Source organism: Synchiropus splendidus, chromosome 15 (genome assembly GCF_027744825.2).
Source record: "Synchiropus splendidus isolate RoL2022-P1 chromosome 15, RoL_Sspl_1.0, whole genome shotgun sequence".
Lineage (NCBI taxonomy): Eukaryota > Metazoa > Chordata > Actinopteri > Syngnathiformes > Callionymidae > Synchiropus > Synchiropus splendidus.
The window spans coordinates 14,674,489-14,702,113 of record NC_071348.1 but is presented as its reverse complement, the minus strand read 5'-3'; the positions used below and the strand labels follow the sequence as shown (position 1 = coordinate 14,702,113).

At 41.7% G+C, this 27,625-nt stretch overlaps 1 protein-coding gene across 2 annotated transcripts; it reads right to left on the bottom strand.

Annotated features, from left to right (window-relative positions):
- Positions 1-1,505: 1,505 nt before the first annotated feature.
- On the bottom strand, positions 1,506-21,410 carry prkcg (protein kinase C, gamma). 2 transcript variants are annotated; one of them, XM_053843521.1, is made up of 17 exons: positions 17,831-21,410; positions 16,786-17,104; positions 12,793-12,824; positions 12,640-12,722; positions 11,842-11,953; positions 10,624-10,752; positions 10,395-10,551; positions 10,058-10,259; positions 9,736-9,933; positions 7,443-7,616; positions 6,087-6,178; positions 5,619-5,681; positions 5,309-5,447; positions 3,180-3,260; positions 2,983-3,090; positions 2,270-2,410; positions 1,506-1,805 (listed from the first exon to the last, which is right to left on the bottom strand). In XM_053843521.1, the coding sequence occupies exons 2-17, from the start codon at positions 17,025-17,027 to the stop codon at positions 1,644-1,646; spliced, it is 2,115 nt and encodes a 704-aa protein (XP_053699496.1). In that variant the 5' UTR covers positions 17,028-17,104; positions 17,831-21,410; the 3' UTR covers positions 1,506-1,643. The 2 variants fall into 2 exon arrangements, with proteins under 2 accessions (XP_053699496.1, XP_053699497.1); XM_053843522.1 differs by having other exon boundaries at positions 16,786-17,079.
- Positions 21,411-27,625: the final 6,215 nt, after the last annotated feature.

Below are 27,625 nucleotides of genomic sequence, written 5' to 3'. Positions count from 1 at the left end.
ATTTTCCATGTATTGAGCTGAACTCTCTCTTTGAGCCTCAGATTTAATTACAACGAATCAATGGTGTGAGCGTGTCATTAAGCAGCAGAATGCTGTTGAGTTCAAACAACTGTAACACAAGCTCCCATCAGTTGACAGATTTAGGATTAAGGTGTGCCTTCTAGCGTCTGCCAGAATGTCTGCATAGCCACGATTTGGAGCTGTGCTGTGATGTAACCCATCCTCGCAGTGAAGGCTATGGTCAGGCAGAGTTGAGCACTTTGTTTACATTGTGCTTTTACAGCGACCCAGACCATCTGAGGTCACTGAAGTGACGTGGACTAGGGGGTTATTTTGGGATGCTGGCTCATGAATGAATAGAGAAAAAAATAAATGGAAGATAGATGACTAGCTTGAGATCTGAAAATAATTTAGTATGAAATAAGCTGTAGTTCTTAAAGTCAAGTCATGACCAGCATTGCTGATGCCCTACACTGAGTCCTTTGAGAATTCCAAAACTAGTCACCTGTAATTTTTACTGTCATTTTAACTAGGAGACCTGTTCTTTTGTCACAGTCAGTCTCGTCCATATCTTCCTCATATATCCATGAACTACAATAGATGTCTTCCTCTTCTCCTCTTCCACGGTAGCTGTATTGACAACACTGTTTGTACAACACTCTCTCCTCTCCACAGCTTCAAACTATCTGCTCTAACTTAGTATTCAATCATTCAATGTCACCCACATATGCTCACTTTGTGAAATATTTCCCGTTACTCCCGTCCTCTGAATCTTCTTTCTCAAAGCCATTCATCACTGCTGTCCTCACCGCTGTCCTGCATTGAAAAACAAATCAATGCTGTCATTCCACCCTACCAGCACTTTCTTCTTCTCCACCCTTGAGTTCAGCCCCTAAAATACTTGAGAATAAAGATTTAAAGTTACAATCAAAAAGAAACTGAATGTTGATCCTATACAAAGTGTGTTCTCAACATCACTTAAGTATGAAACATCGATTTAATTTGAACGACACAGGCGTGAAGTCAACACAGGAAAAGAGTGTAGTTTGAGGTCACTCGCTCTCAGTCATCCATAGTCTGCCAGCTTCAGCTCTCAGTGTTCCTTGTCTCATCTCTGCCTGCTGCAACTGTCTGTCAGAAACCCCCTGAGACAAACCTTTCCATCAGGTTGTCATACATTTAAAACAACAGAGACTGTCAGTGGCAAATAAACAGTTTTAGTTGACATGACTCTGGCAGAGACAGCTGTTTCAAGATCATCGCTGTTTAAAATCAGATTGTTTGGGCTCCTAAAGAAAAGAATGGCAACACAGGTTTGGGTGGATGGGATATGAGAAAACATTTAAAGTAATAAAAGATCTAAAAGAAATAATGAACTGTCAAGAATCTATAATGCATGCATATATATATATATATATATATATATATATATATATATATATATATATATATATATATATATATATATATATATATATATATATATATATATATATAATCTCAACTATTGCTCTTTCTAAGTGACAGATCAAAACACTTGCCCTTTGCGTGCAAACTTCAGAATTGGTGCTAGTGCTCACTGACTGATATAAAACTACCACTAGTTTGGAGTGCTATATGGGTAATGGAAAGGAAGGCCATCTTCAAATGGCAGTGAGAGGAGAAGGTTCAAAGTCAGGGTTGATAAAAGTGAAGCCCTGGAAGTCTTCTTGGTTGATGGCAGCAAGCACATCTGGGTCAGACGGGGTTAATGCTGATGGAGCTGCTGTGAAGAACTGGTCAAAGTTTTCTCCTTTCCTTCCACCCTGTTGAGGAAAGAACGGTCAGCATCCATTATCGCATCATTACAAGTACTACAACACTATAACTGCCTGTCCTTCAGATAAACACATTAAGACCATTGAACAAGTGGCATGAAGGTGTTATGGTATGGCCTTCTTAACAGCGTCCGACAGTTGTTTTGCGGAATGATGCGATTCTCATTTGGCTAATGGGTCTGCCCTTTAACCTGTCAATGAAGGCACCTAACATCATCTGGTGGGCGTGCAGAGAGTTAATGATGACAGACATTTTAAATGGGCGGGGGAGGTGGGACTGTTGGGTCAAAGATCCCTGTCCATTATAGGTGTTCCAAATGGAAGAGTCAATCTGTGGGAATCATGATGAAGAGGCGGGCAGGGTGAGGGAAGCAGGTGTCAAAGAATAATGTGGCAGGGAAGAGAGTGACACAGAGGACAGAGAAACTAAGTCATCCATCTGTTTGACTGACAGTTCTGGGTTGGAAGGGTGGTGGCAGCTCCAGTCGCTCCAGACGATCCCAGTCAATCCACCGGAAGAACGGATGCTCCCTGATCTCTCTCTCTGCGTCCTCCCCTCCTCCCAGGCGCTTGGCCGGGTGTTTTGTTAGCAGCTACAGAGGAGGAGACAAAAAAGAAGGAAGCATTGAGACACTTAAATTTAGAACTTGGAATTTCATCTTGGAAGCTGGGAGTTTAGCCGATAACCAAGTTTTCTGCCTTTCTCTCCCTTCAAGAGTTCTGTTGTCCCAACTGCATGGGGAGAGCAAGAGTTCAATTCCTTATGTTGAACAAAAGGAGCACCTTCCGGAATTCCTATTGCAAGTATCTTGTTGATTATGTTGTGTTTGTTGCTGCTGCCCTTACTCAAAAAAAAACAAAACTGTGTGCTGGGGGACGGAACCAGAGACCCAGTTTTATGACAGTTTGCAACTGAAAACTAACATCCTTTAACCAAGCCGACTGCAAACCATAGTCTCACATTTGGAGTCAGTCAGTCGGAGACCTTGAAGCTACCCTGGTGTCCTTAAAAAATGTAAGAGAAGAACGCATTTTCAAATTGCTCAACTATAGAACTGAATTCTTCATTTTGGGCAGAGATTACTGATTGATCATTTCTCTGAAAATAGTGAATGACCAATTTTGTCAGGAAAAAAATCAGGAAGGTTTAGACAATCATACTTACACCTTTGCATATGGCGACAGCTTCACGTGAGAGACTTTTTGGGTATGAGACGCTCTGCTCCATAATGGACTGAAAAAGTTCCTCCTCATCAATCCCATCGAACGGTGGCTGGAAAGATAAACACAATCTACTTATACCAAATGCCTGTGCCAACAAGGGTTCTCCCCATTAATAACAGAGATCAGGGTGGTTAGTACCTGTCCTGCCAGCATCTCATACAGCAGAACTCCATATGACCACCAGTCCACTGCTTTGTTGTAGGGCTGATACGCCACAATCTGGAAGGATGAAGAGGAAGACGATCTGTGATTCTGCTATCACAGGGAGTCAGTGGGAAAAGCAGAATGTGGATGTGTGACATGAGGGCGCACTAAGGAATGAACGAGAACAAAAAAAAATATTCCACCACTTTAAACAAGTGCTGTACAAGTGTGTGCATCTGTGTGTAGCCATTTGTTTTGAAAGGTGAAGTTAAGGATCAGGTGAGGGAAAGCATTAGGGCAATGGGTGGTCCCCACAAGGATAGAGATATAAACATATGTGTATGTACGCGTGAGTGTGTGTGTTACATGGGGGGAACAATTGGATTCCTAGGGGAAATATGCTGTTGCTCCTCCAAACTGGCAGATGCAGCAGAATCAATGGGAGTTTACATAAGAGAATCGATACACTGGGGATCCACGGGAAGCTTTTCACTATCAAAGATGTGCACAACAGCCAGCAATTCATGCTGTCAACTTTGAAGACGCAGACGTCTTCCCTCATTTTTGTGTCATTGTGTAAAGGGGTCACACCATAGATGGGAAAATGCTACACAAAGTCACAAAGTGGAACGTTGTGCCTGTTAAATCATCTGAAACAAACTAAGACTCAAAAGCGAGCGGACTTCAAATGCAACGCTTGCACTGTACTCCAAAGATTATTATATCAGAGTGACATTCAACCACCTTGGCAGAGTGATTCTCAGTAAACATTATATATTCAAAATGATCATTCAAATCATCAAATTAGGGCTGTCAAAAGTATAGTCAATCTTAGCGTGGCTAACATTTTTGATGTGCGTTTGACCTTCTGCTTCTCTGTGTGCAAGTTTTGAATGACCCTCCTTCCATCCCGTGGTATGGATATCAGGAGGATCCATCACGCTGTGCCAGTGGTGTATCTGAGGACATCCTAGTACTGTGCAGCATTCATGTCCAAACATCATCATCTTCATCAAAATTCTTTCCAGCATTTACAATGTTATGCTTTTAACATAAGCATTCAATGCCTCAGAGGTTATTCTAAAGAATGTTTCTTCATATGATCTGCTTTGCTGGGTTGTTGAAACCATTATTGGCCACTCTTCCATTACATTTAGAACAGATACAAAATGTGGGATTAGAATTGCGATTGCATGATGTTTAGCGTGGAGACGTGGCTAGAGGCAGATGCAACACTCGAGCTAGACCAGTTCCCACTCTCATTCCTAGGCCTCCTCTGAGGGAGCAATACCATCATTCGTTCCTGCTGAACGCTATCAGGTTGCAGTGGTGGACTTTGAATAGACTCACAGTTCATTGTTGGGCCTTTGATTTTGTTTTATTTTATTTTAATTTATTTCTTCATTTTTAAAGTATATATATATATATATATATTTTGTTATGGTGTTCACTTTTCTGTTTCTACACTGTTTTTTCTTTGTTTCTATAATGTTGTTTATGTTGGTGCTGTGTCTATGTCTTTAATGTTCAATGATTCCTACTTAATGTAGATTTGAATGAAAATCATAAATGCTAAAATGTTTTATTTATGTTAGAGCGCTCAAAATGTGCTGTTTTCGCCCGCATGTCCGCAGCTCCACGGACAGAGGACCAGAGACGAGAGGCAGCAGCTGAGACCGGCTGTGGTGTCTGAACATCAAACATGCAGGCAAAAACAGCACATTTTGAGTGATTTAATGTAAATGATGTGAAGTTCAATGACTCAAACTCAGAACATTCCCCAGTTTGTTTCATGAGTCACACTCGTGCATATGGTCCAACAACAATTTTTGACCTGGATAATAAAATTCTATCAGTATTATACATACAAGAATAAACCACTTCTACGTTATGACAGCCTTGCTACTTCTGAAAGTCATACTATCTTGTTGTAGTCAGCATTTACAAGGTCATGTTTGAGAACCAGCGTTCATCATATAGAACAGAGATCATTTAATAGGGCAACATCATTATTCAGATATGCAGAGACAGTGAGGAGGATCAAGTACAAAAACTGTGAAATATCAAACAGGGTCAGTGAAAGAATACACAGGAGGGTCATAGGTCATCACATGCTCATGTACCTCAGGGGCGATGTAGTCTGGTGTCCCACAGAATGTATGCGTGACATCCCCTCCAAACATTCCCTCTCTGCACATCCCAAAATCAGCTATCTTTATGTGTCCCTCACTGTCCAGCAGCACGTTATCCAGCTTCAGGTCCCTGAGGAAGATGGAAGACCACACCGCTATGAATCATCTTGATAGATAACACCTTTAGAACAGTCATTACCTACAAAAGACATGATAAATCTGTGTCATGTCCTTGTGCTGCACTGTGGAGCGATGACAGCACCAAACCAGGCCACATTAAATGAGCAGCCCGATTCCTCACCTGTAGATGATGCCTTTGCTGTGGAGGAAGAAGAGGCCCACCGCTATCTCAGCCGCATAAAACCTGCAGGAGGAAAACAGGCAGAGGATCAGAGCAAAGAAAAGTTTCAGCTAATTTCTCAGCAAACTCAAGAGGGATGATGACAAGAGAATAGGAGCGACAGAATGGAGCTGCAAGGGGGTGATGAAAGGAGGGGTAATCCAAAAGATTAAAGGCAGGAGGATGAAGAAAGGGAACAAGAAATGAACAATAGGGGAAGAGTTAGTTTTCAGAAGATTGATCAAAGATTATTGATTCGATGAAGAGCCTGGGGGAAGAGGAACGTACATGAGGGGATTTAATTAAAGGGAGGGAGTGTCTGGACTTGACAGCTTTTTATGAGGCTCCAAGAATAATGAAAAATGCTGAGAGTAAAGGAAGAAGAGTCAGTGAAAGATAAAGCTGATGAAGACTTTCATCAATACATACGCTGCGTGAGGCTCTTTGAACTTCCCAACGATCTGAATGTGGAACATCAGGTCACCTCCATTCACATACTCCATCACATAATACAGGCGGTCCTGCAGGAACACAATCATTGCCCAGAGTAGAACTATAACCCTCAAAGCCAATGCATTCCAACGTCTTTCAAAAATCACTTTGATCATTTGGTGGTTCGATGTTCCCATACGTTTGATCGGCAAAGCGTACGTAGCCATAAAGAATCATCATAATAATAAATATATTCATATACAATTATATATATATTTATATGCGTTGAAGGAGCACCTTATTGTGACAGAGCAGTTTATGACTCAAAAGCTCAAAAGCCATATTGGATGTTGAGCAGCAGCCCATTCTTTATGACACTCATCATACAACACTACACTACACTACAAAGACAATCTCAATTTCTGAAATTTGTGAAACTGACTGTGGGTATCTTTTCCTGTCTAAAAAGTGCTTTCAAGTAAGCCCTTGACTGAAATCTCAATGTAAGTCTCAAATGTAATAAGCACAGTGAAAATAAAATAAAATTTGTTGAAATGTTTTAACTACTTTACCAGTGATATTGTGGGGGACAGAGAGCAAGCACGTGGTGCACAGGTCTTACTAGTGAAATTGCAATAGGGGTTGGGGGTAGGGTGGTATGCTGTTTCAATTCGCCCACTGCCAGACTGAAAATTCTTGCGTGTCTGGGTGGAACACTGGGTGTAAATTGAAAACTCTGCATCTGTTTCCACGCCGCTACTGTTGTAAATTGAGGGTATCTCTGCTGCTTCGGTGAGAGGCGGGGGACACCGTAAACAGGTCACCTCATATGGACAGACATGCAAGCACACACTTTCACCTATAACAAAAAATATGAAATAATATAAATAAGCTTTATTTATACACCACCTCTCAGAACACTGTTCACAAAGTGCTTTGAAGACAGAGCAGGACTAGAACATAAATCATTACTGCTTAAATGTGATATTTTGCACCCCTACTTGGAGCAGGAGACGACAGACACTGGAAAGATCACCAGTCCACCACTGAGCACACACAAACACACAGCCACTCACACATGCGCATGCCACCAATTAACCTCTGTATGGATTTTATCGAGGAAAAAAGTGTCCAGAAGAACTCCAGAGAAGCAGAACATAAATCACAGAAAGGACCGAAACCCAAAGTTGCCTCAGGCTGGATTTCAACCTGCGTCAGAGGATGCAGTACTAACCACGACTCCACAGTAGGTAAGCTGTTAACAACAACACTGTCTGGGATCTCTGAGAAACTGTGGACATTCAAATGTGCGCTGCACTTTCATATGAAGCACTTTCAATGAACTTCACACACCTCAGACTGGAAGGCGCAGTAGAGTGAGGTGAGGAAGTGAGGACGAGAGGACAGGGCCAAAACTCGTCTCTCCACCAGTGCACTCTCCGTGTCCTCGTCTTGGAAGAGAACATCTTTCTTCAACACCTTCACTGCGAACAGACGCTCACTGCCTCGCTCTTCTGCAAGCAGCACCTGAGCAGGGAGACAGAGATGTGACTGCAGGCACACAGGCATCTGTTCCAAGAAGCAGGAACTTGATATTTTCACAACTCCTTCCAGAGTGTCACAGTGCATCGGTGACATCTATTTTATAAGTGATCCCGCACAAATTCACCCAGCCACAATATTACATTTATTTAAACTGCGACATGTCAATTTATCTGGAAAAAAGCGTCACTCAGCTCCTATTCTCCTCATGTCTATTAGCCAAACAGGCAGCCACTGGTCCACCTAAAAGCTAATGAAGCTGTAATCTTCCACAATGAGTGCCTCGTGGCTTCAGCTTCAGTGTGTGTGTGAAGAGAAATGCTGACAGCAACAGAGCTCAAATTGTCTGGCTACAGTGCTGCCAACTAATGGTCATTGGCTGCCCGATAAAGGATTAAATTTCACTTTCCAATTGCGCCGCAGCAGAGAGAGGAGTGTGTGTGTGTGTTCTGTCTGTTTGTGTTTATTGAGCAGCGTCCAATCACAAGCAGAAATCCTCATGTCCTGTGATGTGTCGTTGACAATTTAGTACTCAAGTAAGTACTCAGTCAACTGCTGGGTTTAGGCAGTGGGAGGAAACCAGAGCACCCACACACAAGCATATGGGGAGAACACGCAAATGCAGATAGGAGGTTGCCCCAAGCTGGAAGTGAACCTCCTCCTTTCTCACTAGTTTATTATCAATTTGAGAATTTCAAACTTCTGTTCGGGTTTCTTTCATCATTTTTCATGTTGTGGGAGCTATTTTCTGCACTGCAGTAATCCGTCTGTGTCTGTCTATCTCAGCCCGTCGCCTCCTTACTGGCTCTCTCTTACAGCAGCCCCAGGGTTTCTCACTCTATCGAGTTCCTTCTCCTTTGGTTGTTTTTTTTTTTTCCCTTTCATGTTACGTAAGTTGGGTCTATTTTTCTTGTCCTCGGAAGACAATCCTGACAGTTATGAAATGGCTCAGGAGGATTTCAGAGGGAGGACATAAAACTTTGCGCCCTTCATTACGGCTCAGCTACAAGTGAAACAGGAAGCAAAAGGACAGCAGCGTTTTCCCTGAAATTAACCTTCAAGAGGACGTGTCATGTCGGGAGCCAACCAGTGGTTCGATGACTGCTGACATCATAGACGTAGCGTCAAATTAATCATTTGGCAGGTGAAAGGGAGATAATGGACTCTTCCTGATGGTCGTTTCCTTCAAAATTGCTGGCAAAGAATTATCTTAAAGACTTCTTTATTTCCATTTGGGGCGACAATCTTTATGTGACTGGCCTGTTATCAGCCCAAATCAGCATCCACAGAAAGTGGTATTTAGACCTGAGAATTGGAGCGATGACATGGGCTGCCACAGGGTGTCAGTAGAGGGTAGCCAGCGTTCAAAAATTCTTCCTAGCTTTAGAATGTATATATTGAGAAAGTTGCTGTGGCAACACTCGGAAAGAATTTGAATTATTTGAGAGATTAGATTTCACAGACTTCCAATGTGCTTTATATTGCTGCTCACTATTTTGGGTTCTTCAAGATGTCTCATTCCCTTCCACTGTTTATCTGTTGCCTGGTGCTGACTCCAGCTATTGATCCATCTATGACTCTCCAATTGCCACTGAAGAGATACAATATAATATGGAAAAACACCCTACCGAGTCACTCAATTCCACCCATGTTGAGATTTCCATCCAATATTATTGACCTACATTTATTTTAGCCATATAGCTTCATTCATTTTCACATTTAGAATATCAAAGCCATTATGTCATTAACACTGGCATTTAAATGCTGTCTGGGCAGACAATGTTGTTCAAAATCATTCGCACAAAACTCCTGGAACACTGAGGTTTTCACCTCCTGCAGCGTGATATGACGGGGAATGGGAGTCATCAGTCAACGGCGGAGCAGCAGAATAACTAAGGTGTTTCCGTTTTTATTATCGCAATAAACATCTGATTTTATTGATAGACAGACAGCTCAGCACCTCTCATCATGAGGAAACTAAGAGGACGGGGAAATAGTTGTTACTACGGACACAAGTCATTTATAGGAATGGTATATTGACGCTTCTGGAACCTTCTGGGCCTATACACATTGCATCACTGACTGAGGTGTAGCTTCTTCTCACCTTCCCAAAACTGCCTTTACCAAGCACCATGAGGAAGTTGAAGTCATGGATGCCAACTCTAGCTTTCATCGGGCCCTGGTTGTGGACCTGGATACAGCATGGTACAGGGGTGGGAGATCTGACAGATGGAAAGGGTTCCGACAGGGTGGAGGGCATGACCTGCGGCAGTGAGGGTTTTGTAGCATCTGGCTGAGGTTCCTGCGAAAGCAAAGCAATAGGTTTGGATGCTGTCCTGTGCTTCTTCTTTCGTGATGCTAAGAAATATACCCCATCATATACGTCAAGAAGGATTCATATTGAAATATTTTCCATATAGTCTCACCTGGAGATCAGGATCAGGCACAGGGATGTTGTAATATTCTCCTTCATCTTGGGCCAGCAACTTAAACCAGCCACTGATGGGACGTCGGAAGATTTCGCTAACACCGAATGACAATGCTCCCATGAAATCATTACGTGACGTGCGGTCCCAGTCCCACACCTCCACAGATAGACGTCGATCCCACTGGTGACCACGCACTGAGCTGGAGAGACGAAAACAAAGAGCTTTGAAATGCTGCGATGACAGCCTGACTGCAGTGTGCAAATACAACTTGATGGGAACGGTAAAATATAAATGCACAGTCATGACTTGAAATGACAGTTTTGTACAGACTCACAAGGTAAAACTTTCATTCCATACAGGATTGAGGGTTGAGCGGATTGTCTTTGTCTTTTGTTTGCTGTGGCTCTTTGGATCTGGAATCAATTTGAGTTTAACATAAGGGTCTGACAGGCCATTTGGATCCATGGGCATCAGGTTGCGCGCCTCGCCAACTGGAGGATGAGTAAAGAGATTGACGAAATGAATCATTCATTCTTACACTGACTCACTTGCGAGCGAGTCACCTGTGACATAGACGTCCTCTTTCTCGCCTCTGATGGTCAAGTGGATTCTGCCTCTTTTCTCTGTGTGGTCCTGGCCACAAAGACTGGGAACACTGGTCTCACATCGTCGATGGACATTCATATCACAACCTTTTGTTTTTAAGGCAAATACCGAAACGTGTATGAGGAGTTAGTTAACAAGAAATGATCAGACATGGTGGCCTTAAATGGGTGATTGGTGTAATACAAAAAAACTGTCTAAAACCATTTATTTTATTTAACTGTGTGTGCTGTATACACCCGTCATCATTTAAACAAGCACATGTGTGACATTTCTGTTTTGACCCCAAAACAAAAGGCCTTCACCGCATGTAGAAAGTTATTACTGAGTTCAGATTATTTGTACCAGATTGGCATTTAGACAGAAGATTTTGGAAGGATGCTTTGTCATTGGGAGACTGTGTTGGGAGTAGAATGAAGCTGCTTGGCAGAGGTTTGTGAGTTTGCATGAGCAGTTTTTCTTTACTGTTGTTTCGGGGCTTAAGCTACTGTTGGAACATTTGCTGGAATGAATATGCAATTAGGAGTGAAGAAAAAAATGAAAGTTTTATGCAATCTGATTCAAACCTGAAAGCCGTTTTGGGGAAATATCAGCTTCATATGTCATTACAATGAGTAAAAGCGCAGCCTTAAAGAAGATGTTGCACAGGCCTTTTTGCCACAGAGGTAAATGTAACAGAACCATATCGTATTATTAAAATATGACTTGGCATCCTGAAAACTTTGAATGATGACTCAACTTCATATTTATGACTGTTTCATTGTATTGTTTTTATGACTCTAGTACCATACAAAAACTTTTTAACCTTTCGAAGTCACCACATTGCAACACATGAAACACAGCTATTTCCCTATTGGAAAGAAACATTTTCAGTGTAAGAATAGTTGGTATGAATGTTGTTTCAATTTTTTTGTGATACGAAATCTCTAAATCTTTTGTAGACTCCATATACATACAGAAATAATCTACACTTGTTTACACTGGCTCACAAGTATGCAAACATGTTGCCACTGATTTATGAATCACATACACAATAGTTTCAGAAGGGCAAAGGTTAGATGCTCACAATATAATAGCACATTTAACCATTATAAAAACTATTGCCTTTGGAATTACATTCAGCAATTCAGCAAAATTTACGTTCACACATGAGAGGATTTATATGGATGAGGACTCACAAGCACATTTCATGCCCTGGTGTATAAGGCCATAGAGCAGGGAGCCACAGTGGTCACAGAAGGTGGGACTGGAGTAGGTGTGCACTTTGAATGAGTGTCGACTTTTCAGGTCCTAAAATGAAAGGCAAAATTAAAAGATAATGTCTGATGAGTAACTGTGAAAACAGACATACACAAGCACACACACCGCAACACACACCCACACACGTGAAGGCAAGCAGGTCAAGATTAGAGGAGAAGAGGGATATTCATGGACAAGCAATTAACTACCTCCTCTGGGAGCAGACGTATAAATATAAGTGCATCTAGTCAAGGCTGTGTGTGTGTGTGTGAGAGAGAGAGAGAGAGGGAGTGTGTATCTCTGCGTGTACAAGCATTCATCTTTATCTTCCTTAAACTTATCAGACCTCTTCTTTTTCTGTACACCTACTCGGAGTAATCTTTGCTGCCCTGCTTTCCTAGATCCCTCAGCACGTGTTCTCTTCACTGTCCCTTCACTCACAAACACATTATACTCCCCTTGACCTCATTTCCAGTGCATGCTATCAAATGTGAACAGAGATCTCCCACAAATGCCTCAAAAACGAAATGAGTTTGTTGCTGTCTGGCTCTAATTCCTGGTCTTATCACCCCCCACTTTTACCTCCTCCTATCTAAGAAGTCTCGAGTGCGGATGCCAGAGATGGGGAGATGTGACATGACGCAAAGGATTGATGGATGACTCATGTTTCCTGCATCAAGTAAAGGGCAACAAATAATAAACAGAACAATGAGGTGGAAGTGGAGAACGCTGCTCACGTCTGGTAGTGTGGCGGTCACTGAGCCTGGACAAGTGAAGGTCACAAACTCGTGGCATCTTTTGTGGACCACAAAACTGCAAACTGCAAAATATCAAAAGGAAATCCTTGAAATGCAACTGCATAAATGAATAATAGTGAATAAAAACGTTACCTTGACATTGGAATCCTTGTTTACCGATGCCCCTGAGAGAGAAGTGAACACTGAATTAAGGCAAAAGCTCTTTTTCATGACATTGTTGTAGCCACACGCTTAAGTCCTGTTCATGATTAGTTTCACATCCACACATTGAGGTGGACAAACAAACGTTTTGTTGAAAGAAGTGTGGAGTCAGTGTGTTCCAAGCGACTCCTTCGAGCTTAGATCAATGAATTAATGTCATTGACTGTGGAAAGACTCTACTCAGCAGCTTGAGTGGAGTTTAGATTCAGAGCTGGAAGAACATGGACACAACCCAGAGCTTTTCTGAGCTCATGCTGCAGAGGACACAGGTTCAGAGGACCACAATCACTGATCTACTATTGGCTCTCCATCTGGCTGACTGATAATTAAAGATAAGGATGCAGTGGGTAGTCTGATCCCTGATCAGCATCCCTCTCTCACTCGACTGTGTTGAGCCAGGAGGCGCATGCTGCTGTGTGACCACCAGAGAGCACAAGAGAACCAGGTATCTCCTGCAGCAGCAGCTCCACTTGGCCGGATAACACCGAGAGTGGAATGACGGATATAAGCGCATTTCTAATTCCATGATACGGTGAAACCCTCCAGAAAACAGCATAATTTTGGATATGAAACGTGCAAAGAAATAAGGAAATAAACAGCCAGAATGTAGTGCATAACGAGGTTGAAGGAAATAAACATTGTTGTACTGTGAAGGCTGTTTATTTTCTCTTTATTTGTTTCTCAATTATTTATTCATTTATGTTTATTTCATAATTCAGTGCAACCCGATACAGAACAATGAATGAGGGTGTAACTTGCCAAATCTGGTCTGCTGTGACTGACAGTAGAAAATAATCAAAACAAAACTACTCAAGAGGTGAGTGGTGTTGGAGGATGTTGGACTGCCAAATATATATATATATATTTTTTTATTTTTTTAGATTGGATTGTTAGACCCTGACACCATTGATATGCAACACTGATTTGCTCATATATCACAAACCTAAATTGTGCGACATTGTATCGATATTTTTGATGAAATATTGCAATATATATTTGTATGATATTGTCTTGATGTTTTAAGTTGTCTATATTGATATTTAATACATAAATACTTGGATATCCTGCTCTATTTGCAACATGTTTACGACTGATGTTTTCTTTTTGCAAGATTCATTCCTCTGTTGGACCGAACTGAAATTTTAACTGGATTGACGTCGCAAGAATAAACTTGTTTTCATGCACATATTGTACTGCATTACCTGGTTTTCCCATTTAATTATGTATATTACTAAAGTTATCGCAATGTGAACCGTAACGCAATATGTCAGATCACCCCTCTTGTATCAGGATACATATCGTATCGCAAGATACCTGCCGCTACACAGCCTTACTCAGGACCAATTTGTGTGTTTGTATTTCAGGCATTAAAGAGTAAAATGTGGGGCGAGGCAGTTTCAGAAAATAGATAAATAAATGAAAAGCATTTTGTTCGACCTTCATTATTCTTGACACCAAGTCGCTGTTACTGACGTCATGCAGTGTTGCAATTGGATTGCTTGGCGGCTAATGCTTGACACAGACTCCATGATCCTCAGAGAAAGTAGTCAAAAACACCAACAAACAGTCTAAATGATTGGTTGAAGAAATGTACTTAATTCTAAATCAGACATTTTATGAGGACCCATTCCTCAGACAACAGAATGGACATGCTATGTTTTGAATGGTGCATATACCATTTACCAGATACTTTTTGTACCAGGTGCCAGAGTGAATGCATTTGCATTTCCTACAGGAACCAAGTTACTCAGTTACTCGGACGTTCAGAGTTGGCATTGCATATGATCTAGCCATGCATTTGTCCCGGTGAGTTTTCACATTGTTTATCCAACCAGGATATAAATACAAAATCATTCCATATTGAATGGATTCCAAAGACGCAAAGAATACGAACACTGCTGTCTCTCTGTCCACTGTAGTGTCTCCAGCAGGGGAGAGTACATATTTGCTGGTGGTAGATGAAGCGTAACTATAATCTGGGCTGCCGTCTGGGCATCGAAACTAGGAACCAACATGTCGAAATTTGAATGATTCTGGGAGCACTGGAAAGTTTTCCCTGGTTCTGAACAATGCTCAGTGCCCAACCCTAGACAAGAATAAATTACCTGTGCACACAGTCAACTCAAAGTGCACAAACAATTGACTGTTTTATTACTGTCATGCGGACTTCTGTCATGGAAATGGAAAATGATCATACTTCCCTCGGTGGTGTGTACTTGTTGGCAAGTGTGTGTCTGAAAAAGGTGCTATACACTCTTAGTAACATCTAAAGTGAAGAGCCAATGAGAGCTGTTGATCATTAGCCTATGTCCCAGGAGGGGAAAAGATTTGACTCCATTGATACGCAACATGGAATGCTGCATCAACATTGGACAAAAATGTATGAATGTGCCACGTACAGAGTGAGAATACGTTGGAACCAATCACTTCCCGTGTCAACCCAAGGCCTATGAAATACCATTATTCATTCCTGCAACGTTGTTACTATCAATCCCAGAACATTGCTGACCAAGCTGAAGAATTTGTCAGCGTCACATATTGTGTCCTTAAAATACTTCATTCCATCCAATTACTCAGCTTCTCTGAATGCGGTGTCATCACCTGAAGCAAAAGAAGCCTATGGGTGAATTTCAATTCCTTCCTTAAACCTCATCCTCAATCCTAAAAAACAAGGGTCAAGGAAGATTTTGTTAGAAATGGGACACTCCTTAATGTAGCTATGTCCTTAACCTGTTATGGGCACAGCTCTTTGTTTGCAAAGCCATCTTTGATATTATGCAAAAGATTCTGGGTATTCCTCGATAGAGTTCCTCAACATTGAGGAGGCTACGTTCCTCAATCTTGTCAATTTAACTTCCAAAGAATTGGAACAGTCTTTGTCCCTTGCGAGGAGGTTGACGTTCAGGATTAAGGAAGGAATTGGAAATCCGGAAATCTCCATTTGATCAGTTGTTCCCGGCTCGTCCCAACAGCGTAAAGAGAAATCTTAATGTGGCTGTATGTATCACAAAGCTGGTCTGTTCAACCCTCTCCGTTTAAGTCAAAATACATGTTATGTGTTACACACCTCTGACGGAAGAGTATTTTCCAACGACAGAAAGGAAGCCAAAGAAAAAAGCACACAGGATAACTGCCACTTCAGAAAATGAGTTCCTCTCACAAAGAAGCATGACAGCCTGCGTCTAAATCCTAAACTTTAAGAGCCGCTACAGTGTCCAAGACAGCAGCCAGTTGGAGAAATGTCCTGAAAGCTTCCCAGAGGCTGCTGGCACACTCAGAATCGTGCATCCGACATTCACCATCACCATATGTCACTCGGCAACCATTGGTTCCATATCAAGCTCACAGTACTACACATTTCCAAAGCTGGCAGGCAAATCTGACTGAAGGATGATATGAGATATGAGGACGATATTTTTGTTGTCCATGTAGTAAATATGAGTTTGATTAGCATTGAAGAGGACAGTGCAAATCCAATGGTTATACTGCATGCATCCAGAGACCAGTGCATGACAACAAGTATATTGTATATATGAGGTCCATGACACTTTTGGTATTCGTACATGTTGACTGCAAGTGAACCAGGGTGACTTAAGTTACTCTTTCAAATGACCTTGCCCAGTAATATATATATATATTCTGTGAGAGATCATCTTCTGTTTCACACGTCAGATAACTGTGTGCACTGAACATTTTGAAGTGCATGAAACACTGCATGTGCGAAGATGATCTCAGCAAAGTAATCATCTTTTGTGTGGGCTGCATCGTAGGGGGAGGTCATATGATCAGTTAAGGTCAGTGTGGGCTGCTCCTCAAGGCTGAGAATATAAAATCATCACAAATGAGATGGTGCAGTGGGCTACCTGAGGGGTTGGCTCATGAACAAGGGGGTGTTATGCGTGTGTATGTGCGTGTCTGTGATACCAGATGAAGTCCGTGCAGTGGCTGCAGAAGGTCGGCTGTTTGAAGAAGCGGGCTGTGAACTGGTGATCTTTAACTTCCACAATCCTCTTGTGCTTGAGTGCCCCCTTCCTCTGGAACACTGGAACCCTGGGTGGAGGGGAGAGAGGCGAGGGCAGAGAGGAAACACCTGGGGAGGTGGCTGATGTCGGGGAGGCCAGTGCCATTGGAGAGAGTGTGGGGGAAGGGGAGACAGGGGTGGACATGGTGCCTGAAGGGAAAGGAGAGGAGTTATGGGGATGAATGTCAGTGGGGAGGCTATAGAGTTGAAGAGGAGGAAGACCTTGAACATGGGAGCAAATGGAAATGGTGATGCAAGGACAGAGAGGAGGAGGGGGGTGGTTATAATGTATGATGGGTCATCGAGGAATAGGGAGTTGCATTAATGTCGAGGGATGAGGAGAAAGAGGGAAAAGCATTAGAAAAACGTGTAGAAAGATTAAATGGAGCAGCCGGTGTAGTCATGTTGAATGAAGGAGAACAGGAGGACAAACCGCCTACACAGCCAAACTTACTCCAACAATGACATATACAGTACACCTCTCATGCTTCAACCACCCCACATCTGTGGTCGTCAACTCAAACTCCTGTTGCCATGTCAACAACACCCCCACCTCCTGTTCCATTATTAGAGCTCCATCGTCGACCAACTTCCTGCTTGCTCTTATTAGCAATTCCATTTCCGAAGAAAAGTTTGGACAAGGGTTTTATTTTTATGTCTGATGGGAATGACAGACGCTCAGAGAAGTGCACAATGGCCAATTTTAGCTGAGAAGATTATAGTTCAACACTCACTGGCTTCTAAATGATGAATGAAACGGCAGCAGAAATGAAATTAATGAAATACAAATCAGCCTCTATATCCAAGCTGGCGAATAGTGTGTGGAAAAGACTGGGTCAAATCAGTCATCGGAGGAAACACGACATGTACAGGTATATGACACAGTTATGAGACAATAAAAATGATGAGAGGAAGAACATTAGGAAAAGTGCTAACAGGAAACAGTACCTGGATTCAATTGAGTTTTACTGGAAAAGCTGGCTTGAGGACAGTAAGTCGTGTTCGTCCCAGAAAAGGTTCAGTGAGGTGTCTCACCTGCTGCAAAAGAGTAAAAGGAAAGCGAGGGAAAAAAGACAAAAGGAAAAAAAAGGGTGCAAATGTGAAGAGAAGTCTAAACCAAACTGGTAAATATCCGATAACACAAATGCAGTGTGAGGAGGAGGACGATGAGTTGGGAGGAGGAATTCTCCTTCCAAGATTGATTCGGACAAAAAGTAGTGCTGTGTATGAGAAAAAAAGATGTAGAAAGAGGCAGATACCAAGAGAAAAAAGCAAGAATGAGGGGAATGGGCGGCGATTGGTCTTGAAATCTGGGTTACTTCTCTCAGGAGAGGGTGAGGGAGCCACAGGATGGGAGACGGGTTAGACAGAAGCTGCCATCTTGCCACCACATATACAGTGTGGACAAACAAATACCAACTGTCTCACTCCACAAGTGCCAGACAGAGAAAATCCAGACGCGAAGGAGAAAAACAAACAGCATCAGAGATGGAGTTTGTGAAAGCCGTTTGTTCAACATGTTCAAAATGCGATCAAGAAGACATCTGGAGAATCAGCAGGCTTGACAAAAACATTAAGGAGTGAGTGCTCTGAGAGAAGGATGGGAAGGAGAATGGCCCCAGAGTCAATTGAACCAGGATGTGGGGACCTGTATGCCTCATGTGTGTTGACATGGACACGCACACACTGAATTTCTAGGGCATGTGCCAGTGGTGGCTGGTACACCAGTTCACACAAAATACCTGGGCAGTCATGTATGACATGAACTTAGCATACATCACAAGAGAGCTGAGGATTCATAGGAAGGGAACAGAAACAGTGCAGTGCTCTATATCATTTTCAGTTAGCTGCATATTGTAGCACATGCATTTTAACCTCCTGGATTCCCCTCCTACAGATATGTGACATGTTTGTCTTTCACTACAATGGTAGTTTGTTTTTTAAATCGTTGATCAACTGGCACCATTTACGGACGGTGACTCCACCATCTTGTAGTGCGACAACAACATTAGAGCCATTTCAGTGAGATAAAAGAAGGAAGAAACTGTCATGGCTGTCTATGTGATCAGACCCAGGTTCAATGTGTGCTGGCTGACAGAAGGCTCGGAGACGAGGTTAAATAAACAATGATTTAGTAAACAACAACGAAGTTGTATGCCGAATGCCAGATCAGAACACGGACATTGAAATACAAGGCTGGGGAAAAACCTGGAACAAAAAAGAGGCGAAAGCACTCAAAAATCAACTCGCAAGGTCCAATCAACAGAAAATGCTCAGCGGTGGAAAACACACACATACTCAAGGAAATAACGATTTCTATCAGAAAACAAAAGTGAGATTTACAAAACACTCACACGCGGATCGACCGGAGAAGAGCCGTGAAAACGGAAACAAAGCAAGAAGAACAAGAACTGAGGAGGCAGCTGAAAAGGGGATGAAGCGTGCACAGAATTTAGAATATTCAGAGAAGCAAAACGAGAGAGTGAAGTCTTGGAAGAGTTTACCCTAGGAACACGAAGTAACCATCTGGCGACACAAGCTGGTGTTGATATCTGTGAAGACCTGATTAGCAGGCGAACGCCAGCTGTGTCGCTCGGAGAGCTGGAGAAAACAAGGAAACAGAAACAGAACAGGATAGAACTTTCTGTTCAAGTTTTGGGAACAAATCTTTCTGTACATGCAATATGTGCAGTAAAGTCTCCAGCTTCATATAACATGTAAATCTGGCATATTGATAACAACATTGTGAATAATAATTGTACTCAAACAAGAACATTTAAACATTTAGTTATGACTAATTCCTATCTCAAATAACAAAAAGCAAAACAATTCAAAAAGCTTGGGTTTTAAGAGGTTTAAAGGTCGAACTAAATCCATCCACAATTTCCCTGAGGTTTGTTTGAGATTAAATTACAAACTAATTTAACACAATGATCAGAAACAAGCTCAACAATGAAGTCAAGTTTTATTTGGTCACAAACAAACAGTGTATATAAACGGCAAAAAAATCTAAGGTGAAGATAGAGTAATGCTCATTTGTTTTATTTACTTAGAATTCAGCGAAATGTGACAGCATTATCAGATTGCTTTCTCCTGAACTGGGTGCTTTTGTTCTATTCCAGTGCTGCACTTCCCTCACTGCTTGTTCAGAGCTGAGCTGAAATTATTCAGCAACACAGCAGACATGCAGCTGATGAAGCTTGCTAGATGGATTAAAACATAACGCGATACAAACATGTCCAGTGTAAGTTAAGTTCATAAATGACAATAATCATGAAGTCCTCAAGAAGACACTAGGACCATGCAGTGTCCTTGTGATGCTCCTTCAACTCCTCCACCTAGGAAAGGACGTCAGCTACAACCTGGACAACACATCCCATCCTTCACGAACTGAGAAGCACATTATCGACATAAGGATGAGATTCTGGCAAGTGTTTCCACAGGGTACTGCTAGCATGAACATGTCACCACCGAACATTTCACTAGTGGCAGCATGAAGGCAGCGAGGGATGGAGGGCTGGATTGGAGTGGGATGGAGAGACGGAGCAGAGGGTTGAAGGTCTAATTAATGAAAATGTAGGTTGGTCTCCTGTTGAGGGTGCTGCGATATAATTAATTAACAATTATAATTAGCAAGATTGTTCGAGAGCAAAATGGTGTCAGGCGGCAAGATAGAATGTATGCAAGTGTGTATTGGGGAGTCATGTCATGAGCATGCTGGATCTGACGGTGCAATATGTCATTCCAGTCATGATCATGTGGAGAACACAGCAGAAGGACGCTGCTTTTACAGCTACAGGAAGGTAGTGGAATTCATCACAACCCCGCAGCCAGCAACAAAAGCAACAAAAATCTGCGTCTAACCTCTTGACAGTCCATGCTACATAAATATTGTAAAACAGATGGAGTAATTGAGCAGAAAAATGGAGACACTATTTCAATTTTTAGCAATGTTTGTCGTTCTTCTTTGGCTAACCACTAGGAAAAAGGATCTTGCTTGCACAGCGTTTGCGTCAGTGCTTCAGTAAAATCCGAAAAAAACTCTTTAGCATTAGTGTCAGGACGTTGCACATTACAAAATGGCGGACCGCCAACACATTTAAAAAAAATCAATTTTGGGACACCTTAAATCGATTCTGAAACATAGCAAATGAGAGCTGTGATTCTTATGTGAATTGATTTTTTGGCACAATCTCATGATGTGGGTGTTGTCACAACTGAGTGTATATGGCGTTTCTGAAAGAAAATCAAATATTTTATTTCTTAAAAGTGGAACTTCCTCAATATGGGGTACTTCCATGCACTGTAGAGTTAAGAAACGCAGGATCCGGACAGTCAGCTGGGTAGCACAGTCCGGTATGTTGTGTGTAAGCAAGAATTCCCTGAAAATGTAGCGGTTTCAGTCACGCACCACGGTACAATTTCACAGTCAGAATATGAAACTGCGCTGTTATAAATGGATTATTTTTACCACTGCAGGAGGTAAAAAATACATTATGATCAAAACCAAAGCCAGTGAGAACAGTGCTGTAACTCACTTTTGGGCCACAACCCAGTAGTTTTGACAAATCTCAATTGTTGTGATTCAACATTTTTCAAGCATCTCAGAACAAAAAGCGGTAAATCTCCAGCTCAATTGTCGCGATGAAAGGCAATGGTCAAAAATGTGCCCTCCCCATACAGGGTGATGACTCAGCACTTCTCCAGTCTTCGCTTGTGATGCGCGTTTGCATGTTTGCTGGGATACAAGCCTCGACTGTAAAATATGTGTGGAGTGAGCCAGTGATGCACTGCGGCACCCATGGTAGTATGAAGAACACACACAGCGATAAGAATAGATTTTCTCCATGGTTAGAGACAGGCATAAACATTCATATAAATATGATGTAGAGAGAACAGACCGCAGCCAACCATAAAACAGCATACTGTGTTCATCACCACAAAGGACTGGCTCTACTTGAATGCTAGCATCTTTGTCTTGTCATTTTAACCATGACTTCATTCTGCGCCTCGGTCAACAATTACACACATCCATTATCTCATAATGAGCATTCACCCTCGTCCAGCAGGAGCTTCTACCTGACCGCCCGGCTCTTTGTCTCGCTCCTCAAATGAAATGAAGACAAATTGACTTATTGTTTGAAGAATCAAGGGGAAAAGAGGCATCATACCTGAGCGTGGAACGTGTCCCTTTGGAACGTTTGCTTTGAAAATCTTGGATGTGCTTGAATGGGCCCAATTAGGTTTGTAATTCTATTTTTTATTAAGAGAGGAACAAGCGAGTTTTCACCAGTTTAATAAACACCCGACAATTAGGGAGATGTTGGTGGTTTTTGCCAGACAAAACAGGGTTTCATTTGCCATTTTAAATGTTACATTAAGTTCTACACTGTGCTGAAACATCCTGTGCAACCCAGCTTCAGCCCTCAGATGCAAACCTGAGTGTGAAGAAAGAGAGCACTGATGAAGCTCTGTGGCTTATACAGTGCGAAAAACACTCAGGTAGACCTCAGTTAAAACAAGAACTGGTGCAACAGCCGGTTTCTTTAATAAACAATTATTTTGCAGTTGTATTTTTGACTGACAGTGTCTGAAAATTCAACATATTTTTAATAGTGACCTCGTCGGTATTTTTTTGTTTTGGTTTGTTCTATAGTTAAGTCTGACACCTCTGCCAAGAACTACATTTCCCATCCAAATAAGTGGACCTCGTGTCCATCTAAAGTGATGGAATCTGACATACAAATAGCGTAGCTTGACATTGAAATCAAATTTGAGATGTTAAAACAAGTTAATGTTTGCAAAATTGCTGGCTCACTCTAATCACTATGTTTACTGTACGTGGAATGACCAACAAAGGCTACAAAGAACAAAGGTGCCCACTAACCGTAGCATATAAAGCAGCTTGAACAAAACTGTTAGTTAATATAAACAAAACATATTCACGCATCATCTTGGCAAGACAGTAGTTCATTGCCACCTTTCAACACGTGACACCACACCTGAACCCCTGACTGAGACAGTGACTGCAGAGTGAATGCTGCTGGCCATGTCTGTCAAACGGTCATCAATGTGTTTGATGAAAAAGGCAGCTGCTGCGATGGAGAATGATGGAGAAGGCACTCTGACAGGATGCTCATGAATGAGGAGGAAGTGAGTCTTTGACTGCATTCATACAAGCTTGCTGTGTTGTTTTCCTTGGGTGCTAATTCGAAATAGAAAGTGTGGGCCACTCTCTCTATTTAACGTCATGGTATCAAATATTCATATTTCTTAAAAACCTAGGCTCAATGAAAGTGAGCTAAAATGGGGGTCGAACAGTTTTATTACTTATGGCTTGGATTGTCTTCTGAAGTGTATGAAGTACTGTCCAATATGACTTTATACTACTACCGTCCTCAGTGATGTCAATCCTTTGTTTTACTAAATAGGATCAGAAATAAGTTTTATTTAAAATGATAAAAGTAACATACCACCAGGGTGACGTTGAACATATCTGCCGTTGGGTACGTGTTATATTCTAATGTGCAAAATACTAACTAGAAGTGAATTCCTCAGCTGTAGGCGACCGCTTGTGCTACTGTGAGGAAGTGAACAAAATGTGCTCCAGGGGAAGGATGAAAGCGGGAGAGACGCAGATTGAAGGTAATAGGAGCAATTGGATAATGAGGCGAAGGGAGAACAAGAAGTCTGACGACGTCTTAATCTTCCTGGTTTCAAAGAGGAATTCCCACTGGGCAGGTGGCATTAACTACACACACGCCGACATGTGCGCACACACTCTCTTGTTTCATCTTTGGGAGGATGTTGCCTGTTAAACCACGTGGCTGCTTATTTATCACCCCACTCTGTCGCAATGATGCACTTGAACCGCTTTTAGTTTGTGGCTTGATAGTTGATCACATTAAGAGAGAAACGGCGCACGATTCATTAATCTGTACACAGCTTCCTGTTACAAATTGAGAAATATAAATTATTGCTTGAGCACACTTATTTTTTCATTAGGGCCCCCAGTGTTTGAAGAATGAAGCATATATTTGTTGCTTCACTGAGTCGGCAACATTAGTGGTGAGGCTCTGTAACAGCAGGGACTGCAAAAACTCTAAATCTTACCCACATTTGTAGTCAAAACATCTCATCCCACTCGATTTAAGATGAATTCACCTTATAAATGACATGTCAGCAAGATGGAGGGACTTCTTTTAAGATGATGCATCTTTTCCCTCAGGGTTTTCTACTTATTTCGCCTTACTTTTATCTTAAAATAAGTGACAAAATTTGCCAGTAGAACAAGTGAAAAATAATATTAAAATAAGTCCCTCCATATTGCTGAAATGTTATTGATAAAGTTAAATCATGTGGGATGATATATTTTGACAAAAAATAAGGAAAACAAGCTTGGTAAGATTTTGAGTTTTTGCGGTGTGAACTGAAATCCAACCTACACAGGCCTACAAGAACATGCAAACTCTACCCGGAAAGGTCCAGAGCTCCAGATTTGAATCCTGAAACTTCTTGCTGAGGGGTAGCAGTGCTAACTAACCATTGCCCCACTGTGCCGGCAAAATATAAAACATATTTAGAGTTTTTCATCCTGTTTTTCTTTACCATCCATACTGTATATGCTGGTTAATATGTATGATGCGTTCAGTATCTACAATGTAGAGAGTGGCAGAAATAAAGAAAAATGCTGTATCACACGACATGACACAAGCATTTGACGTAGTTAAATAGTACGTCTAATGGAACATTGATTTTGTTTCTTTTGTACAAGGTGGTTCCCCTCACCTCAGTATGAGAGGAGGATCAGAGGTCAGTTTACCATCAGACCAGACTGAAAGGGTTTTCTGGCTTGTGAGCTGTCACTGGTTTCACAAAAATACTGTGGAGATCACTCAACAAATCCTAGCTTTTGCCTCTCTTGTCTTTGTATCACTATTAATGGTTTGTAGAGCTCTGCAAATTGGCACAATGAAGCAGGAAGTATGCCCCTGGGATTTAATGGGATATAACTCTTCGACTGATGACATGGTTGATTTTGTTTATATAAATATGACTCTTTAAGCAAGGGATTTTAATGTCTGAGCCTCTGTGTCTGTCATCTGTGTTGCTTTTAATGTGTTTTTGGGTGGACAACATCAACGGAATTCTACAGCTTGTGCTGCTGTAAGAATTGAAACGTGACATTTAATCCTCACTGTAGCGCTATAGACCCAGTCAAGTAAAGTGTGAAGTAGCACCTTTTAGAATTGATTCCTGATAATTCCTCCACTGCTGTTGGCAAAGCATTCACTCCACCTCTTTACAAGAAGGAATTGTCTTTTGTTGCAGTGGTATAAAAGGCTGGTGTTGTGTTAACGCACCTCCTTTTAACACCAACTGCGGAGGGTCAGTACCCTCATTTGTCCCTGATGTGTTTCAGCGTGGTTGATGAGAAAATGCAGAAAGCAAGCAATGGTCTGTGTTTCAGGAGAAAAAGGCACATGAAAGGCTTTTTTTCCCCTGTTTTTTCCTTGGCAGCAGTTGAGTTGTAGAACCCTGCAGCGCTGCGAAAATGATGAAAGCCAAAACACTGCTTTTATTCCACACAAGTGAAAGTGCGTGTTCGTACGTATAGACAGACAAGCAAAGAGACAGACATCAACATACGTTTGAATCCAAAAGGGGCTGATCTGGAATACCTAGAAGGAGGCCTTGTGCTATCAGAGCTCTAAAGAGAGAGAGAGACACTGCAGAGAGCCAGAGTGAGAAAGGGTTCAGCTCTGCGCCTCAGACATGTTATAAATCCCAGGGGAGCTGGTGGCAGATCAGAACAGGATCAATTTAGTGAACCTCAGGAGGAACACAGACTTTCATTTTCATACATTCCAGTGTTACTGTCACAGGCTGCTCAGGCAGAGGAGCTCAAGAACTTGAGAGGACCAAGGTTCAGTCCTGGACCTCACAGGGGACTCATTAGCATTTGTTTAAATTAATCAAGCAATTTGCTTTTCAGTGCCTCACAACAGAGCAGATTTCAAGACGATATTATTCTTGAGAATCTCCATCTATTTAGTCAAATGAAGCTTCAGGTTCACAACATTTATGTTATGTGGGCCAATGTCCAGTCCGGAATTCTTCTTAAGATAACAAAATAAACTCTTTATTCAGAGTGGTTGCACACAGTTAGAGGCAAAACTTCAGTAAGCTAAATAAGTACAAATATTGTGGATAGTGTTCGCAGGCAGAGGTTAAAACAAAACAAGACAGTATGTACCAGGAGAACACCATTGTTCGACTTGATGCTTCATTCAGAAAAGTACAATTAAACATGACATTTTAAATGACTTGGGAAAAATAAAGCGAAGCAACAAAAATAATTTCAGCAGTTTGGAACAGTGAATCTCAACTTGTGGACTTATCTGAGTTATGCAGCCGAGAACCCCTAACCCCCATGATAATACTGTAGAATCCATGTTAAACTTTGTCATTCAATATCATACGCATTCATGACATCTTGTATGAAGCATTCTGAAAATATTATAATGCCTTATGAATGTACTAATATTGCTTCAAGAAGCAAAACCCACATCTTTTTTCAGTTATGCAATGTCTCCACCCTACAATTTATGCATTTAAGTGCACAATTACACATGGACATGCATAAGAAGGATGCCGTTTCTTCCTGTATACCATCATTTCCAGACTATAAGCTGCTACTTTTTTCTCACGCTCAGCGCTCAGAATGCACTGTTTTCACCCATCGTGAGTAGCAGCTCCACCAAAAGAGCCAATCTCTTTGAGGAGCAGCAGCTGAGACCAGCTGTGGTGCCCGGACTTTGGACATTCGGGCGAAAACGGCGCATTTTGAACGCTTTGATGTAAGTAAAAGACTAGAGGACTTCATGGTCGAAGTTCAGAACATTGCCAAGTTTGTTTCATGAGTCAGCCTCGATGCTGGACCCCGTTTTCAAAATAGTTTAAAAGTGATCCTCATGCATTTTAAGCTAGGTGCACCGCTGACCTTTCTACAGCGCAGACAGCACCACACTGCAGCTTATATATGAACAAGATCTGTTTTTCTTGTTAAATTTAGTGGATGGATAATATTCCATTCCGGAATATGGTGATAGCTGTCAGGTTTGAGTCCTCTCAGGAAATGTATTTGTTGTGCAGTCTGCCTCTTACTTCTTGGTAAAAAGTCTCACCTTTGAGACAAATAATGCATTGGGGGCTGCAGGATTATATTTGTGTTTTTCTGCTTCAATAATGCACAAAGAACTGCTTTTCAAAGTCCATTTGTTTCAAAATAAAATCAGTTGCAACAAGGCAAAAGTTCTGTGGTGATGCTATAGTCTCATTCATATTTATGCGGATGGTACGGACCAGTTGAGGGTTGGAAAAACACAACTGCAGTCAGTGTTTGGGGATGGAAATATTTTACTGCGTGTAAGCCAATCTTATTAGAGCGTTAAGTCATTACTGCATGTGCACGCCGCGTCCCACAATGCAATTAGCTGGTAACCCATCACACTGACGATCAATGACTAATTAGGAGATAGCCTGAGCAGAGGCAGCAGGACAGATTAAATATCACAAACAACACTTTCAGACAATGGAATGTCAGGTTTTGCCTGATGTTTTTGTGCTTAGCCAACCACATCTTGGAGAAGCAGTAAAACGTTTTTAATGGTTTTGTTCAGGAGCAGCAGTATCTGCAGCATAATGGCTCTGGTTTATAGCTTGAAAAAAAAAAGCTCTATA